The following is a 19153-nucleotide window of genomic DNA, read 5'->3' as shown; positions in this document are numbered from 1 at the left end:
TAAAAACACTTTACCAGAGAAATCACACTCTTACGCAGATGGGCGGAAGTGCCGAAAGCTATACTTGGGAATTGATTCAGCAATACATTAAACCATATAAAGGCCTACGCTTGCAAATAATTCATGCAAGCAAAAGTTTTCTAAAGATTAAAAACGGAAGTATTAGTTATGATTTCAGATAGGAAATTACATGGTACTTCTTTCTGGATTAAGGTGTCTTAGATATGTAGGGTATAGCTAAAACATTTAGGCTACACAAATACATGAGGCTGTAGTATATATGCAGCCTCATGCCACATCGTAGTGGCCGAAAAACGATTTGCAGGATGGCCCTTAAGGTATATTTTTAACTAAACAGTGCCACCTTTTGTCCGAAACTGTTAACTGCATTCAAACAAAACAAAAACAAAGACATTTGAGAAACGTCATAGGTTACTCATCATGGCTAATGATTCGTAAACGTTCAAGTATCAAGTAATCAAATACATTATTTACAAAGACGGTTACTCAAACACAAAATGTATAAAAGCTAATGGCCGATTGTGAATTGACATGTGTTGCATTTTTAATGATTGGCCAACCTACACAGAATCCCCACAAAGAGCAGAAACCAACGTCTACAGATTTCCTTTATGTAGTCACATTGTGAGACATTATTCATATATATCTAGTAAAAAGACAACGATATACATTGGATTTCCTGCGCTTGATCACTATCATTGAAAGGATAACGAGCAAGCCATTATTAATAATTACTTCATGCAGAGGTTGATTATAAGCCATTGACCAATGACGACGATGGCACTTTGTTGTTCAATTTGATTTCTTCCGCTTATTCACTTGACTAGCGCACTTGTTGCAAACACTGGGGTATATTATATTTTAGTTATCCCTCCAGGAACGTTTAAAAAACGTAAGATTGCAACACATTCTCAACAATCAATTTAAATAGTTGTTAATAATGTTTTAAAGATATTGTTAACGTAGTGCGGAATGAAATTTTACACATTATGTATCGCAGTCTCTGCTGGACTCCCCCCTTCATCCCTGCACTGGTAGATTCCAAAATACCCGGGTTTCGCGCGAAAAGACGGCCCGCGCGCCCGAACTGCATATAGCATCCATTGGAAGACACTTGGCATTCTCTGCTCGCGTACTGTTGTCACCAGTATTTCTTTTTAACATTGTTTTACCATTTTTAAGGCATTTTAGTCATTTTATTCGGACTTTTAGATAGTTATTCACAATGCCAACCAAGACCTCATTGTCTCTGCCCGAGGATGTCAGGAAAAGGTATAGTAAGCAGGATGCTAATCATGCAATGTAGCATGCGTTCAGTTTGTTGCAAAAGGCGAGCTGACAAATGCTTCACTAATTTGTGTTCATGTTGCGTTAATCGTACTCCTGGCTGTATAACTTATGTTACTGCATCGCTGAACAATGACGCACTTGTGCCTTAAAAGTTTCCGCTAACGTTAGCGTCATCGATTTAATAACCTTTTTGAGGACGGATGACGCATAGTATTTAATCATTCATTAATCCATTTATGTGGGTTTGTTTGCGATTTAGCGTGTGTGGGCAGAACAACGTGTTGGATTTGGCGCCACTCAGGAAGTGTTGTTGTCCAGAGTGCAGCTCGCTCACTGTCATTGAGCTGACTGAATAACAACAGCGATGCCGGGCACTGTTGTTATGTTTTCATTTGTGTCTCCTTCGGTTAATACTACTTTATTTCGATCTTTATTGAACTATTAACTAAATGTAACCCGTATTCGTTGTTTCATATTAAGGCTGCAGGTATTGGAGAAGGAGGACGATGGGTTTTCAGATGAGGTAAGTTGTGAACCAGGTCGTTTAGACATTTACGTTTTAGGATGATTGATTACATATTACAAACTGTGGTATGAAGCGATACATTCTTAATCCTGCAGAATCCGAGTTTATGTTTGTATTTGTGGTGCTAATGAAAGCAAGTTTGTTTTTAGTGCTGTGTTTCTTTACCCTCTCCACTCAGGACCGTGTGAAGGAGAAGCTCAAGCTGGTCCAGGAATTCCTGCATGATGACGCTCAAGACCAGCTCAGTAGCCTGAAAGAGAAGATGAAAAGTTCAGAGATCTCCGTGGTCCGTTCTCCTTTATTTACTCAAAATCCTCATTGCAACAGTTTCTTCTACATCGCTCATTGTTCTGCATGCTCCCCCCCCCCCCTTATTTTAGGAGGGCTACCTTTCCAAAGTCAAGGCCTTATTGGTACGGGAGCTGTCCCAGTCCACAAATGGCGAGGGTGTGAATGGGCAGAGTGGGAAGACTAACGGTCTGGCCACAAACGGCTCCCACAAAGGGGAGGAGGACGCAGAGGTAACCATGGACACCCAGGAAGAGGCGGCACCTCTGAAGTCCCCCACCGCTGCTAAAGGAAAGAATGGCCGAAAGAGCAAGTCGGACTCGGATTCAAAGAGTAAGTAGGGACAGCGGTCACACATTCAGACTGTCGGTAGCAGCCTCAATGTATAGAATCGTATTTGAATGACCTAATCATGGCCCTCCCTGTGACTGTAGAATCGCCTGCAAGCGCCCGGGTCACAAGGAACAGTGGAAAACAGCCGACCATCATGTCCATGTTCCCGAAAGTGTGAGTATCCTCTTTAATGCTTTGTTGTACCCGGTGATCTGGAACACGTGTCAAATGGCGGCTACAAGGGGCTCTATGGTCCCGTGCCTCTGGGTGGGACAGAGTGATTTGTCTTGCATTAACTGTCGCTGTGAATCTTTTATACAGACAAAAGAGGAAGTCTGATGAGGTAAATGGAGAAGACTCAATTGCACAGAATGGGCAGAAGGAACAGAATGGGCAAAGTGAGCAGAATGGAGAGAAAGAAGTCAAGAAAGAAGAGGAGGAGGAGGAAGATGGAACAGAGGTAAGTGGTTCCATGCAGCATTTAATAGAAGCCTGAGTTGCCACAAATTGCACATTCTAATGTTGATATTTCTTGTAGTCCCGGGAAGAGAAGCGTCTGAAAGTTGATTCTGATGAAAGGTAGGTTTCACTCGTGTTGATGCATGATGTTCAATTGGACAAATATTGCTCAAGTTGGAATCTGTAACTAAATTGGGAAACTTTGTTTTACCATGTTTCTCTGCAGTGTTCCTGAGAAGGCCACAAGTGAAGTAAAGAATACACCAGTCACTGCTGCAAAGGTACGGCCTTGTTGTGGTGTGGCTTGATCTTATCAAGTTCTACTACTTCCGTTTTCCTTCAGCATCTGAAAGAAAATGTCCCAACTATTTTCCAGACCCCACCTCCAAAATGTCCAGACTGCAGGCAGTACTTGGATGACGCGGACCTCAAGTTCTTTCAGGGGGATCCTGACACTGCGGTAGGATTAGTTATAGTTTTGATTGCCAAGAAAATCCAGATAAAAAAACGACATAAAAATCAAACTGTCAATGGCAGCTGTCATATCATACCATTGCGCCGTTGACAATGATTTTCTCCGGCATTACTCTGTCGTGCTTTCTCTCTGTTCTGCTAAATTGAATGGTGCCCTATATGTTCTAAATGCTAAAATGCATCATTCGGATGCATTTTAAAACTTGGTCAAGTGCTCCGATATTCTCTTCATTCATGCGCTTTTGTCATGATCCTATGTGAATGCGTGCATAATCACATGATGGTGTTTTCTGTCTCCAGAGACCGGGTACTGTTGGCATTCATAATTTTATGTCAGGGTAATCGACAATCGTAGCCTATATTTTCTCCCTTAAAAGCAGATGGTGTCATGAACACGCACGTTGTCATATTATGTTGAGGGGAATGGTCTGGCAGAGGCAGCGCTTTCATTTAGCGGCAACACTGTGCCTCGCCTGTAGACGGCTGTGGGAAACTGATAAGCAACTAATTATTACCAAGCGATTAAAACACTTGAGTCCCAAATTGGGAATCGTTATTAAGCTGTTAATAAAAGAGATCCTGATTTGCCGATCAGTCGACAATGGGTCTGACTAATGAGATTATGCTAAATCTTAGTCATGACCACCAGTAGACTGTCGCAATTAAGACAACTTTTTTTCTTCTGCAGCTGGATGAGCCGGAGATGCTTACGGATGAGCGCCTGTCACTGTTTGACTCAAATGAGGATGGATTTGAGAGCTACGAGGACCTCCCACAACACAAAATCACTAACTTCAGGTGCAGTGATGCTTGCATGTCTACTTGCGTACATGGTCACCAACTTCTGACCGTTGGTTAATAAAAAGATTCCCAGACCCATGCTACCTCTTGTGCTGCAGTTAAAATATGACTTGTTTTGTCCTGCAGCGTGTACGACAAGAAGGGCCATCTTTGCCCTTTTGACGCTGGTCTGATCGAGAAGAACGTGGAGCTCTACTTCAGTTGTGTGGTTAAGCCCATCTACGATGACAACCCTTGCTTGGACGGTACTGCATGTGTTGCCTATTGAAAAACAGCAATGTTGATGTTATAATTTTTTTTATCATCTTTTCCAAATCATACCCAGTCAATATATTAAGCAAGTGGCTACTTTAAATCTGCAGGGGGAGTTCCTGCTAAGAAGCTCGGGCCCATCAATGCTTGGTGGATCACAGGGTTTGATGGTGGAGAGAAGGCTTTGATTGGCTTCACTACAGGTACATATTGCTTGTCTTCAGTCCACCACAGTCTGGTCCTCATTGACTATTTTTTTTATTTATATTAAGTCACCTATGATTTTGATTTGCAGCCTTTGCCGATTACATCTTGATGCAGCCCAGTGAAGAGTACTCGTACATCTTTGCACTCATGCAGGAGAAGATTTACATGAGTAAGATAGTGGTGGAGTTCCTACAGAAGAACCCTGACGTCTCTTATGAGGACCTCCTCAACAAAATCGAGGTGAGCAGACTGTAAAAAAAAAATTAATTGATGGGCATGGGGGCCGTGACATCCCACGTTTGCCACACGACTATATAAAGCTTTAGTGGGCATACAATGGGCTGCACAATTATCTGAGATTTAATGCAAGAAACTAGCAAACTTTGGAACATTGAGTGTGACCGCTCAAATGTGCAGATCGACAAGCCACTGAGATTCAGCATAAAAAAAAAGATTCCCTATTTGTATAAGGAAAGGGAATTCTTCCCACTTAATAAGAATGCCGTCATGTCTTTTTGCATATGCTCCACCTTGGTCACCCCCTCCAAAACAGGCCGGTCATGGCAGTGATCCAGAAAGTCTCGCTGTTAATCTGACGTCTTTTATCCCTCCTGCCCCTGCAGACCACAGTGCCTCCCGCAGGGCTCAACTTCAACAGCTTCACAGAGGACACGCTGCTGCGCCACGCCCAGTTTGTGGTGGAGCAGGTGGAGAGCTACGACGAGGCCGGAGACCAGGACGAGCAGCCCATCATAGTCACCCCCTGCATGAGGGACCTCATCAAACTGGCCGGAGTCACCCTGGGAAAGAGGTGCGGCCAAACACTCTTAGTAGTGACCTATTATATTTTGGACCGAATTTATATATTTTTTGCCTTTTTTAGGTAGTCACTTTAATTCCTTCAAATTTGTGTACGTTTTGTTAAATTACAGTACTTTTAATATTGCAGAAAAGGTTTTTAGTCCCCCAAGTCCTTATGCCAGATGACTGCTTTGGAATTTAACATTTGCCCCCTGTTTTTATTTTTGTTTTGCTTGTGGCCACATATTCCTGCTCCTTGCACCTCTTATTTCTCCCAACGTCTAACACTCCTCTTAACATTCCTAATGCAGCATGCTGCTGTACTGGTAGGTAGGCCTAGCTCTGACTGCTTCACCCACATGCGTGGTGTATTTTATTCAAATGTTTGTCCTTCACAATTGTTGGAAAAATGCTATTACAAACAATCTTTTTGGGGGGTTCAACTAGAGTAAATTCAACTAAATCCAATTTTTGGAATTCAACTTTTTGAATTCAACTAGAGTAAAAAATTTCTGCAAGGATGTTTTTCCAAGTTAATAAAATGCAAATTTCGCCTCAATGGGCATTTCAAGTATTAAACATTTTTTTTATCATGCCGTTTCATGTAATTGTGGCACATTCTAAACAGCGAAATCCCCTCTGCCTTCGTGGAGCTTCGCTCACGTAGGCAGAATGCTGGACAGCCTTCACTTGAGGCAGCCTTTACCCGTGTTTTTCCTGAACGTGTGCTTGTATACCATCCGTTTATCAAGACTAACTCTCTTGCATCATAGCCATTTGCTTGATCGTTGTGTTGCATGGCTTGTTCATCGGCTCCTTCACCAGGGCCAAAGTCTTGAGGAAATCTTGACTCATGCATCCCCGGTTTACTGCCATCACACCCAACTGGCTGTTCCTCCAAAACACTATGTTGCCTTTACAGGAGAGCCGCCAGAAGACAGGCCATACGCCACCCAACCAAGATCGAAAAGGACCTCAAGGGACCCACCAAGGCAACCACCACCAAGCTGGTCTACACCATCTTTGACACCTTCTTCTCCGACCAGATTGATCAGATAGACAAGGATGGCGGCATCAAGAGGCAACGCTGTGGTGTCTGTGAAGTATGTTCAATATGTAACATACGGGTCCCGCAATGCCCTGTGTAGGGCAACGCTGAAAGGGGAAGAGAATTTCCCCTAATTCTGTGCACCTTCTGCTATCATTAGGTATGCCAGTCTTCAGACTGTGGCAAGTGCGTCGCATGCAAGGACATGATCAAGTTTGGCGGAAGTGGCAGAAGCAAGCAGGCCTGTCGACAGAGGAGGTGAGAATACTGTTGACGTTGGTTTCTTTAAACCCCTGGGTCGAGAGATCCAGCCCGTTCTATGAATGTAATCTTGCTCCCTCTATGCTAAGGTGTCCGAACCTCGCAGTAAAGGAGGCGGAGGACGATGAGAACATCGAAGAGGAAGATATAATTGTGGAGATAAAGAAGAGCAGCAAGAAGGTCCCCATAGCAAAGAAGAAGAAGCAGGCCTCGGTCAAGCTCTCGTGGGTGGGAGAGGTTGTCGAGGTAAACCTGCCAGAATGGCTCATAGTTAGCCCTTGAGTTTACAATTTTCCATGGATTAATTTTCATAAATGGTCCCTTCAGGGGTTTAGAGGGCTTTGTAATGATTCTACCTGTTTGTATTTCAGACTGAGGGAAAGAGGCGGTACTACAAGAAGGTGAAGGTGAATGAAGAGCTCCTGGAGGTGGGAGACTGCGTCTCGGTGTCTTCAGAGGATCCGACTACTGCCCTCTACCTGGCCAGGTCTGCTTGCATTTCCCGGAAGGCAATCTTTTAAAGTGAGATTGAAATCATGGAGGCCACAGGTGAAACTGAACTAAAACCGGTTACGCCTTTTCCAGGATCACCTCCATGTGGGAGGACGGCAGCGGCAAGATGTTCCACGCACACTGGTTCCTTCGGGGGACGGCCACCGTGCTGGGAGAGTCCTCCGACCCACTGGAGCTGATGCTGGTGGACGACTGTGAAGACATGCAGCTCAACTACGTGGAGAGCAAAGTCAATGTCATGTACAAGGCCCCCACCGACAACTGGGCCATGGAGGTACGGCAAGACTGGCTTAACCTCTTTTCCACAAGGGAAATGTTGAAAATCAGATGGGGGTGGTCCGGCCTTGACGTGTTTTTACTTCAAAACTTTTTCAGATATAGTTGTATTAAAATGGAATTGCCCCCTGTATGACGCTACTGAGATGGGTGTGTGTGTGTAAATGTGTCGTTTACCGTGTAGGGTGGAATGGACGATGAGATAAAAGTGATCGAGGACGACGGCAAGAGTTTCTTCTACCAGTTCTGGTACGAGCCGGAGTGCGCTCGCTTCGAAACGCCGCCGGCCTTCGTCCCCTTGGACGCCTCGAAACACAAGTAAGCACCAGCAACGGCTTTCCTGTCACCTTTTCCAGCTCCTTTCGGTGCGCGCTAGCTTAGCGGTTGGCTCGGTTGCAGTCTAACCCGATGGGAACACGCGTTTGTCTCGTAGGCACTGCATGAGCTGTGCCAGGACCAACGAGAAGGAGGAGCAGGAGACCCCTCGCGTGGCCGAGCCCCTGGGTTCCCAGGACCACGACTCCAAGGCGGTCTATGCCCTGGCCCTCTTCAAAGGCGCTCAGTACAGAGTGGGGGACAGTGTATTCCTTCCCCCTGACGCTTTTAACTTCAGGTAGGCTGCCCTTTAACGCTCACAATGCACCCGTTTAGTACAGTCTTTGTTTTTGCAGGCGGGGTTAAACGTTTTGTCTTCCTCTGCTTGTCTCTCAGCGTTAAGGCGGCTAGTCCGGTCAAGAAATCTCACAGGAAGGAGGATGTTGATGAAGACCTGTTTCCGGAGTACTACAGGAAGTCCTCGGATTACATCAAGGGCTCTAACCTGGACGCACCCAAACCCTTCCGCATCGGCCGCATCAAGGAGATCTTCTGTCACAGACGCAACGGGAAGCCGGACATGTCTGAGGTCAAACTGAGGATCTACAAATTATACAGGTAATGCGTTTGAACCGCCTCACCAAAATAGTGCTTCGTGTACATTGCTGACTTCTAGAGGGAAGTGATCACAAGTAAACTGTGCCTGGTGTTTCTTCAACCTCCTATCTAGATTTGACAGTTTATGATCCGTTTAATTGTTCATGACAAGTATGCAGTAAAGACTAATTGCCTAGTATAACGCCTTGAGCATGCATCTCGTTTCTTGCGGCTTATAGAACCGTCTAAAATAATTTAGTACTCTGCATTAAAGGTGGATTATCATCAAAAAGACGTATCCACCACTACCCTGAATTAGTTAGTCCACAATGAGGAAATGTTTATTTTAATTATATGTTCAACCCTTCCTTTGTCAGGCCTGAGAACACTCACAAAGGCGTGAAGGCCAGCTACCACACAGATATTAACCAGCTGTACTGGAGCGAGGAGGAAGGCACCGTCGGCATGGCCGAGGTGCTGGGCCGCTGTCAAGTGGAATATGCGGAGGACCTGAATGAGTCTGTGCAGGACTTCTCCAGTGGTGGCCCCGACCGCTTCTACTTCCTTGAGGTGACTTATTCTTAAAGATTCAACGTGTACACATGCTGGCTATTTAAACCATGCTGAAGGATGTATCCAGTCATGATGCTGGACCCTAAACCTTAAGCTTTTTTATGCATCACTGCATCGTAATATGACTTGAAGTGCTAGACAGGTGCTAGACAGGGATGTGAAACTTGAGGAACCACAACATTTGCAGTGACGACTTTTCTTTTTGACATCCAAGTGGGCAGGGGAAACTTAACTATGACTTGGTAGCTGACTTACTTGGTTTGTATGTAAGGTCATCCACATTTGTTTACACTTTGCAGATTGTTGTTAACAAGGACATGGGTGCATTAGATCAATGGTAACACAAACGATAAGTTGTGCTAATAACCTGTATCACACACAGGCTTACAATGCAAAAACAAAGGGCTTTGAGGACCCACCCAACCACGCCCGGTCTTCTGTCCAGAAGGGTAAAGGAAAGGGCAAAGGAAAAGGTAAAACGCTTGACTTGTACGGAGAGTCCCCTTGTATGATTTACTTGGCCCAGGCATGGATGGGATTATTGATCCATGCTGTCTTTTCAGGAAAAGGCAAAGGAAAGTCCTCTGCGCCACAGGAGGACGTCCAGGAACCACAAGTGCCCAAAGTGCCCAAGTACCGCACGCTGGATGTGTTCTCTGGCTGTGGTGGGCTCTCTGAAGGCTTCCATCAGGCTGGTGAGTGCCTCTTTATCATGTTGGACAATGTATTCCCAGTGTTTCCCCCAGCACTGTATGGTTAAGGCAGCCACCCTAACAATACTAGGGCCCCGCCTTGCATACCAATGTATAAAAACAACAACAAAAAAGGGTTAGTTAGGGTTAATAATTAAAATATTTTTTAATTATTATGCATTAACAAAGTAGAAAACTCTTAGGGAAAGAAAACGAAGATTAATGCATTAGTAACGGTGTTCGTGCCATGAAGCTTTTTGAATGGAATTGAAACGCAGTGAGAACAGCGTTTTGGATAAGCCGAAGTTTCCGATGAAGCTAAACAGTAGGAACTACCATTTGAAGGCTGTGTGGAAAGTGGTGGTAGAGGATACTATATATCCACAGCATCTCCTTCCTAACAATTAATTTCTCACCCAGACATCTCGGAGACCCTGTGGGCCATCGAGATGTGGGAGCCGGCCGCTCAGGCCTTCAGGCTGAACAACCCCGGCACCACGGTGTTCACGGAGGACTGCAATGTGCTGCTGAAGCTGGTCATGTCCGGGGAGAAGACCAACTCCCTGGGCCAGAAGCTGCCGCAGAAGGGCGACGTGGAGATGCTGTGCGGAGGCCCGCCGTGCCAAGGCTTCAGTGGCATGAACCGCTTCAACTCGCGCACCTACTCCAAGTTCAAGAACTCCCTGGTGGTCTCCTACCTGAGGTACGTGGAGCCGCCACGCTGTCTTTCAATAGAGCTGGGTGATGTAGCAAACACTTAAAACGATTAGTGCTGACCGAGGCGTTTAACGTCATCACGGTGGGGACAAACGGGATCAACCATCGCAAAAGACTCCTTCATAGTGGTGTCAACACAAGTGACTGTATTTATGCGGCTGTTTTCGGGACATTTATTCTTAATAAACTATTAATTATACTATTGCATATACTTACATTTTCAGGTTTGACTGGTTAATATCAGTGTAAAAGCTTGCATAACTTTTTATGTTTAATAAACTTATTTTAGAACTTTCTGACTAACATATCGCCTCCTTTTTTTTTCCAGTTACTGCGACTACTACAGACCCAAGTTCTTCCTCCTGGAGAACGTGAGGAACTTTGTGTCCTTCAAAAGCTCCATGGTGCTGAAGCTGACCCTGCGCTGCCTGGTGCGCATGGGTTACCAGTGTACCTTCGGGGTCCTCCAGGTCGGTGTCCCACTTCAGCATTCAGGTTTGTCCCCGTGTGAAGCTGGAGCTGACACTAAAAGTGTGTGTGTGTGTGTGTGTGTGTGCTTTGGTGTTCAGGCCGGTCAGTACGGTGTGGCCCAGACGCGCCGGAGGGCCATCATCTTGGCGGCCGCCCCGGGGGAGAAGCTGCCCCGGTACCCGGAGCCCCTGCACGTGTTCGCTCCCCGGGCGTGCTCCCTGAACGTGGTGGTGGACGAGAAGAAGTACTTCAGCAACGTCACACGGTAACCCCCCCCCCCCCATCGTCAGGCCTGGTTGTTGAGGGGGAATGTTTGGGTCGGCTTGTGTCTGGTTCTAATCCCGATGACTGCGTTCCTGCTTCAGGGGCAATGGAGGAATCTACAGAACCATCACCGTCCGGGACGCCATGTCGGACCTGCCGGATATCCGCAACGGACACGCTTCCCTGGAGATCTCTTACAACGGGGAGCCCCAGTCCTGGTTCCAGAGGCAGATCCGGGGAACGCAGTACCAACCCATCCTCAGAGATCACATCTGCAAGGTAAGGGCTTTGTATTTTATTCGAACTAAATGTTGTTGTTTTTTGTAGAGGTATATCTGTACTATAGAGTGCGGTTGAGGTGTGAATCTTCCAGTTTGTAACTCCAAGCTGGATGCTTCTTTGGTTCGCTCCCTAATGACGCATGACGGTTAATCTAATCATTTGTGAAAGACGCACAAATAATCTCCTGTCTGCTTTGAACGTGTCCACTAAAATGAAGGAAAGGGCATGGACCAATCGATGCGTTTCTCTCGTTCAGGACATGAGTGCCCTGGTGGAGGGCCGCATGAGGCAAATCCCGCTTGCTCCTGGTTCTGACTGGAGGGATCTGCCCAACCTGGAGCTCCGGCTGAAGGACGGCACCTTGACCAAGAGGCTCCGCTACACGCACCCCGACAAGAAGAACGGGCGCAGCAGCACCGGCGCGCTCCGAGGCGTTTGCACGTGTTCCGGAGGTGCGTGTTGGTTTGAATGACCTGAGGGCCATTTCTAATCGCTCCCTTGTGCGATGGGTAACATGCATGCCTGTTTTTCATGGTGCCGTTCCGTTCGTCATGAACGTGTGTGCTCTGTGTGTAGGTACGCCGTGTGACCCAGCCGACAGGCAGTTCAACACTCTGATTCCCTGGTGCCTGCCCCACACTGGCAACCGTCACAACCACTGGGCCGGGCTGTACGGCAGGCTGGAGTGGGACGGCTTCTTCAGCACCACGGTGACCAACCCCGAGCCCATGGGCAAACAGGTGTGTTGAGCGAGAAGTCTTATTGTTCGTTTTACAGAAAATGTAATGCTGGTCGTAGATTCACAACAACTTGAGGTAAAACGAAAGTGCTCCACCTTTAGGCACTGAAGGTGGACCTTTTTTGCTCTTGGCAGAGCTGAACTTATTCTTTTGAATCCCCAGGGCCGAGTGCTCCATCCAGAGCAGCACAGAGTGGTCAGCGTGAGGGAGTGTGCGCGCTCTCAAGGATTCCCCGATACCTACCGCTTCTTTGGCAACATTCTGGACAAACACAGACAGGTACGACCAGCTGGAGACACTTCAGCAGGCAGTTTATCTTGACATGAGGTTTATGAGCACCGCTTGACTATTACTATTTTTTTGCTCTTAATCATTTTGAAAATGTCAGAGCAGTAGGGCCTTGGTGTCGGACATTGTAATCTTAAACTAGTGTATTTATGACGGCCATATCTCATCCTCTCAGGTGGGAAACGCCGTGCCTCCACCCCTTTCCAGAGCCATCGGTTTGGAGATCAAAAAGTGCATCTTGGAGCGGATTAAAGAGGAGGGCGTGCAAGGTGAAGGCCTATTTATTCCACCTTCTTATTCAATTATCACCCCAAAATAACCCATTGTTCATCGGAACACTAACGGTATTCCTTACTTTGCAGCAGAGAACGTGAAACAAGAGAAGATGGAGGTTATCGATTAATTTCCCCGGTGAAGTCCATTCCTTCGATCGCGACGCCAGAGCTCTCGGGTTATCGTTTTTAATCTTTCGTCTGGCTTCGAGCCGTGTCACTAACTGGCTACTTCCGACGTTCTGTGCAGTTTCATTCCATGAAATCCTCAAGTTTCTAATGTGGTTTTAACTGTGTATTGAAAGGCATTCACATGATGTTGAATAAATTGTATGTAGTTTTTATATGTTGTAACATTTCAAATAAAGCGCTTATAAATGGATTGTTTTCACATCACCTGATTTTAGCCTAGCTTTTTTTTTTTCATGCAGCATTGATGCAACGGGTGTCGCTGATAATTTTAATTCTTGGTACTGCGGTTATGTACCATGGACGTATAGTGGACTACATTAGTCGATATCTCATGTACTCGTCTCAGTGCGTTCATTGCCGATAAATCTAGGGATAGCCCCGATATTGGAGACATACCGGTGCGGCATCACACTATCCACCAAAAGGGAGTAATCAAACATCTACAAGTTAGGTGGCCCATGTTAAGTGTTGACACCCATCCTCTGCTCAATTAAACTGAGTTCACAGGTTTACTCCACTCCATGCTGCCAGACCAGTAAAGGGTAAACTAAGATAAAAGTAAATTGGTTTAAGCTCTACAGTCCAGCGACTTAAGGAGTGAAAATACCTTTGTAAAACATTTCATATGGACTTTGTATGCCTAGGCATCTCCAATATTTTATCATTCAAAATGATAGTGGAGCCCTTACTGTGACAGCACGGGGACAAAATGGCACTAACTTAAGCCCTTTTCCAAAACGGCTCAGGTTCAAGAGAAATTATTCCATTTACCTTTTCACAACTATTATAACTGGACATAAATTGAAAGACAAGGTGACATTTAAGATTTTATTTTTATCAGCCATATTTTAATACATGGATAATATCTAATTTTCCTGGAATTATTCAGAGTTTTCTTCAGTTGTTGGATGGCCTGCAAAGAAAAACAGTTATTTAAGTTGCAATCACAAACTAGTCATAAACACTGCATTATTACTGATCGCCAGCATCACTTACTTTGCCCATTCAACATTGAGAATAAGATGATCATATCCAAATCCGGACACTCCTGCGATGGCCCTGGCTGCATCCTCACGGCGATGGAAACTGATGAAAGCAAAGCCCTACGAACAGAAGAACGACAGATGTAAACACACGCACGATTTATAGATTACATTTTTAGACTACAAAACCTAAATATAAAAGGGTCGGAATAAGTGTGCACCTTGGACTGCCCAGTGTTCTTGTCCTTGGCCAGGTAGATCCTGGAGATGGAGCCGAAGGGCCTGAAGAGCTCTTGCAGGTCAGTCTCCCGGGTGTCCTCAGACAGATTGGTGACACGGATGGTGGCATTGTCATCGGCTGTTCAGGACAATAAACAAGAACACATTTTAGCAACCAGAGTCATTTTATATTAGACATGAACAACATTATTGATCTATGAAAATACATTATTTGTATTAATTGGATAATAGTTGTGTTCCATTTAAATGGGACCACAATTAATTATTAGTCTACTCTCAAACTCGTAAAATAATGAATAAAGTAGAAAAAAAGTGGTTGGAACGATAAGCCAGAGTACTTCCTCGGCGGTTGGGCTGCATGGACTCTCCCCTCCGCGTGCTTCCGTCCCTCAGGCTGGGGGGCACATATTTGCCAGTCTTGCTCTGAGCTGGCTGGGCAGGCTCTGGTTCAGCTGATGGGGGGGAGAAAAACCATAACACGAAATGACCAAGAAGGCTTAAAAAATATATGCGAGAACAGCAAAGGCTGGTGGCAGGTGATGCTAAAGAAGATGCGATGCAAATCTTGGAAATATGGTCCGCCTTGGAAGGCCTGTGTGTTGCCTAAAGTGAAAACACTAGGATGACTGTACCAGAGCCAGCAGGCTTAGCACTGTCACCAGTCGAGAGCCCGAGCTGGTCGGCCAATTCTTTCTGCATTGGCCCCAGGGTGTCCTTGTAGGGACAACGGGTCGTCCAATGGTCGCCTTTGCAGATACGACATGACACTATCTTCTGCCCCTTCAACTTGTTCATGGGATCCTCATCCTGGTCTGTGGCATTCAAGTCCTAGAATATGGGAGAGAGCAGTTGTTTATAGACTGGCAGGTGTAATCAAAATAAAGACAAACCACCAAATTGGAGGCACTTACAATGCTTGGGTTTAGGGTTCATATGAACAAATATAAGACGGCATAGAAACCAAACGGATGGTTACCTCCTTGCTGGATAGGAAAGTCATGAAGACATCGTCGCTGACCGTGGTGGTAGCAACATTAGGGCCAAGTGCATCATATTCAGAGGTTCCAAATTTCTTCCAGTTCTGGAATGAATTGAAAAAAGAATGTGTAATTAGCTCATTTAAAATAAGACATGCCTTGCGTTGTCTGCAATATACAACCAAATCATGATATTCGAATATCATACTTTTCTTCTGGCAACAGCTTTAGAGGCTTTCCTTGTCTCGATCTTGAAGGTCCGAATAATCTAGAACATTCAGGAAATAAAGCACATTTACTAAAGGATTAAGTTATTATGTTACACCTGTCAAAATAACATTAGCACCACATTTTGAATTATGTTTAAACAAAATTAAGTGATCAATTGTATTATTTGACTTCTTTATACAGTTATATTTAATCTATTACACAATATTTAGTAACCATTTGTCACCTCAAATTTAGAGGAAAAAAAATTGCCCCAATCATAGATTTCACTCTATCAAAAATTACCTTTGACTTCTTCCCATCTTCATCTATTTTGTATTCTGTAATAGTCTTAATATTTCCTTTGATAATTTCTTTGATGGGTGGCAGTGTCCCTGTGAAAACATGACAACATTGAGTTAATTAATTGTTATTAATTATTATTATTCTTCATGTTTAACCTCTGTTTTCCTTTTATTCCTAGTCTGTTTTACATAGTTTTGAATGATGACTATATGCTCTGTAAGGTGACCTTGGGTGTCTTGAAAGGCGCCTCTAAATTAAATGTATTATTATTATTATTATTATTAATTGACATGATCAAAAGACAAAGCACAAATACAAACATGTTTTACGTGTTAACTATATACATGCTCAATTCTAAACCATGGCTGCAATGGTCATTATTGGCCATGGTTATTTTCAACTTCCTTGATCACAATGGACAGAATATGGAAGCTAACGAACGGATATGCATAGTCAATGCTAAGTGTAGAGCTAAGCACTTCAGGACAGCAGCATATGGTACAAACACTTATTGAAATACATTTGTCACGTCATGTTTGGTTTGACATGAGCACTATAGGGACTTGCTCGAGCATCATCCAAAAATTGCAACATTTATTAAATTAACTCCGTACTACCACGTGGAAATAAGCGTTCCAAACTAAAAAAAAAGACTAAACGCGCTCCGGTAGCTAGCTAGGGTTAGCCATCTAGCTAGTGTTCTTTACCCTCATCTCCTTCCTCCTCGACCTGGTCGGCCCAGCTGGGCTTGGAACTGTAAATGAGGAGAAGGACGGATTGTGTTTAGCAACATTGAATATGGAAGTGATAATAGCCCACATTAAAGGTAAATACTTACTCGTCGAATTCTATCGACGGCATCCTGAGGGTTAGCAAATCCTCCCAAAATGCAAAGACCGGAGCAACGTGATCCTTGCCGCGAGATTGGTCGCTTCCGGGTTAACCTGCTGTGCGCGCAATTAAACTACGGATTTAAGATTTCGCCCATGAAAGATGCAAGGGACAATTAGTCAAATATCATTAGAAAAATAACGAAATTAAGTAAAATATTAAATAGGAGATTAAAAAACTGTAGATCATTTACGGAGATATAGAAAGTTATGTGACACGAGGACAACACATACATTCTAGATTAATTAATATTCATACTCTATGATTTAATACACAATATAATGTCCATTATACGTATTTTCTAGTTTGACGGTTTAACTACAATGTTCATAATTTCATGTTCTTTCATATTTGTGGTTCAGTACTTCCGGAGAGAGTGATAAAGAAAGAAGAATTCCTCAACAACATTTTATTATGTAACATATACCGTTCAGTGATAAAAAAAAGGGTTTTAACAACACCATTTTTACATTCGACATTCACATAGTAAGAAATTAAATGTACACACACCCAGATCAACACACACACACACACACACACGCACACACGCACACACGCACACACGCACACACGCACACACGCACACAGTGCAGTCAGAAAGTTCATTCGATAGTTCACTCATCTTGGTTCTTCCCACAGAACACGACTCTAATGCTATCGAACACAGCCATGTACAGTAGAGGATGCAGGCACATGTTCAGAGCAGCCAGCACTTTTGACACTTGGTACGCATCATACACCCAGCAGTAAATCCTACCAGGATAGAATATCTTCAGATAGAGATTGTAGCTCTGAAAGACATGGTAGGGCACAAATGATAACGCGTACAGCACAACGACAGATATCACCATCAGGGCTATCTTCTGTTTATCCAGTCGAGATATGTTTGTGTTTTTCCAGACCACCCAAATAACCACACAGTACGACGCGAAAGTCACCAAGAATGGAACAAAGCAACCGAGCACGCCAAGCCACACAACGTAATAGAAGTGAGAGCGCTGATCCCCATGGTCGCTACCGCAGTAGGCGACGCACTCAATCGTGTTGTTCGATCCCCCGGCAGGACACGTAGAGGCAAATTTTAACACCGGGGAGGAAAAGGATGCAACCACAAGCCAGATGATCGCACTCGCAACCTTGGCGCGTGACGGAGTGACTTGACTCCGGGTGAAAAAGGGGTAGGCGAGAGCAACACAGCGGTTCACACTGATGCCCATGATGAAGAAGATGCTCACGTACAGGTTGCAGGCAAACATGAATCTTTCTATTTTACAAAACACATTTCCGAAGTTCCAGTGTTTGTCCAGCCTGTAGTAGTCTATGAGGAGAGGCAGGGTGAGGACATAGAGCAGGTCACTGACGGCCAGGTTGCAGGAGAGGACAACACCTGTGTGCCAGTTTTTTCTCTCTCTGGACAGTAAAAGCCAAATAGCAAACAAGTTGCCGGCCAATGCCACGCACAACTCAATGGCGTACACGGAGGGCAGCAGAGCCAGTTGAAATTTCACACAAGGGTTCCTGCTGTAAGTCGCGTTGGCCAGTGGCGCTTCAGGTACAGACATAATCTGTAAACAAAAATCATATTATGTTGAATTCGATTTTCTGACCGTCTAGTCTAGACAAGCATTGCGTTGTTGTATAATGGGTCAAGTTACAAGACACATTACATATAGCCCATAAGTGCTCAAACCACAAAGATAAAACAGAACAACAGGGGGAGGGAGGAACACATAACATGCATTATGTCCATATATGGCCGTAATTTAAGACGATATTCTGATTAACCAGCATTGGTATAGTAAACATAAACATGCCCAGGGGCTTCACCTGCTAGGAGAGGTCTTATCCAGATAGGTCCCTGGTATAACAAAGGGTAATGTAGTCAGAACCGCACATTAATGAGTTATATTTAGTTTTTACTTGATAATTTCTGTGTACAGTGTAATCCCTACTCTTATTTTAGAGACAAACCTGACAATAGCTAACTTTGTTCAAGCTCAATCTCAACACAACGTACAAAACAAAGATTTATCCTCAGATATTACTGTGCATTTCGTATTCAATAGGCCTAGAATCAACATCCAATTCAGAAGCATAAATATTAGAATTAAACAAAAAAAACTTACTAGTTGACCTCGGCGCTGGTCAGGAGACTCTTGATACATGTAACACTTGTAAATCTATAAGAATGTGCACTATTTCAGAACAATCCAGAGACACAATCGTGTGGCAGCAAGCCACAAACCACCTCTTTGGCAATTTAAAACCTGCGCAGTGCAAGCCACACATCAACTTCCCTTCTATACTGAAGATTTGAGTTTGGGGAAGTAAAACAGTAAGAAAACCAAAATAACTGGCAAGAAACATTTTAGCTCCAAACAACCAGGCCTCTGGCGACGATATCAGATTGGGGGGGGTGGGGGTTGGCGATAAGCTCAGATAGCAGCATCCAACCCCTCCTGGAAGACGAAAGGGAATAGGGAAGAGTGCAATCACAGGACCCCTTGAGAAATGGAGGCAGAAGCCAAGAAAACTATCCTGATGTGGAAGGACCTGGAAGGCTGATATAGAGAAAGTTTTAATAATTTAAAGTCAA

General features: G+C 44.5%; 3 protein-coding genes across 5 annotated transcripts; 1 reads left to right on the top strand and 2 right to left on the bottom strand.

Annotated features, from left to right (window-relative positions):
• Positions 1 to 1091: 1091 nt before the first annotated feature.
• On the top strand, positions 1092 to 13143 carry dnmt1 (DNA (cytosine-5-)-methyltransferase 1). Of its 2 annotated transcripts, none has more exons than XM_030377170.1 (34): positions 1092 to 1293; positions 1792 to 1834; positions 2016 to 2123; positions 2218 to 2458; positions 2560 to 2632; positions 2780 to 2918; positions 2997 to 3037; positions 3144 to 3198; positions 3294 to 3377; positions 4080 to 4189; positions 4319 to 4437; positions 4555 to 4647; positions 4740 to 4891; positions 5275 to 5462; positions 6375 to 6555; positions 6661 to 6758; positions 6851 to 7007; positions 7133 to 7248; positions 7347 to 7548; positions 7735 to 7868; positions 7984 to 8163; positions 8262 to 8483; positions 8840 to 9032; positions 9418 to 9508; positions 9599 to 9730; positions 10148 to 10430; positions 10773 to 10914; positions 11014 to 11180; positions 11281 to 11458; positions 11718 to 11913; positions 12038 to 12201; positions 12364 to 12480; positions 12665 to 12758; positions 12855 to 13143. In XM_030377170.1, the coding sequence occupies exons 1-34, from the start codon at positions 1247 to 1249 to the stop codon at positions 12890 to 12892; spliced, it is 4578 nt and encodes a 1525-aa protein (XP_030233030.1). In that variant the 5' UTR covers positions 1092 to 1246; the 3' UTR covers positions 12893 to 13143. The 2 variants fall into 2 exon arrangements, with proteins under 2 accessions (XP_030233030.1, XP_030233021.1); XM_030377161.1 differs by having other exon boundaries at positions 12852 to 13143.
• A 624-nt stretch (positions 13144 to 13767) lies between these two features.
• On the bottom strand, positions 13768 to 16617 carry eif3g (eukaryotic translation initiation factor 3, subunit G). Its single transcript, XM_030339353.1, has 10 exons — positions 16505 to 16617; positions 16374 to 16420; positions 15667 to 15755; positions 15362 to 15421; positions 15153 to 15257; positions 14809 to 15004; positions 14515 to 14628; positions 14158 to 14294; positions 13950 to 14056; positions 13768 to 13866 (listed from the first exon to the last, which is right to left on the bottom strand). Exons 1-10 carry the CDS (start codon positions 16525 to 16527, stop codon positions 13851 to 13853), a joined length of 894 nt encoding a protein of 297 aa, XP_030195213.1. The 5' UTR covers positions 16528 to 16617; the 3' UTR covers positions 13768 to 13850.
• A 334-nt stretch (positions 16618 to 16951) lies between these two features.
• On the bottom strand, positions 16952 to 18837 carry p2ry11 (purinergic receptor P2Y11). Of its 2 annotated transcripts, XM_030339342.1 has the most exons (3): positions 18684 to 18825; positions 18385 to 18415; positions 16952 to 18122 (listed from the first exon to the last, which is right to left on the bottom strand). In XM_030339342.1, the coding sequence occupies exon 3, from the start codon at positions 18117 to 18119 to the stop codon at positions 17172 to 17174; it is 948 nt and encodes a 315-aa protein (XP_030195202.1). In that variant the 5' UTR covers positions 18120 to 18122; positions 18385 to 18415; positions 18684 to 18825; the 3' UTR covers positions 16952 to 17171. The 2 variants fall into 2 exon arrangements, with proteins under 2 accessions (XP_030195202.1, XP_030195193.1); XM_030339333.1 differs by lacking the exon at positions 18385 to 18415 and having other exon boundaries at positions 18684 to 18837.
• Positions 18838 to 19153: the final 316 nt, after the last annotated feature.

This window comes from Gadus morhua, chromosome 2 (assembly GCF_902167405.1).
Source record: "Gadus morhua chromosome 2, gadMor3.0, whole genome shotgun sequence".
In the NCBI taxonomy this organism is placed as follows: domain Eukaryota; kingdom Metazoa; phylum Chordata; class Actinopteri; order Gadiformes; family Gadidae; genus Gadus; species Gadus morhua.
The sequence above is the reverse complement of the archived record's forward strand: the minus strand, read 5'-3'. Positions and strand labels throughout refer to the sequence as shown.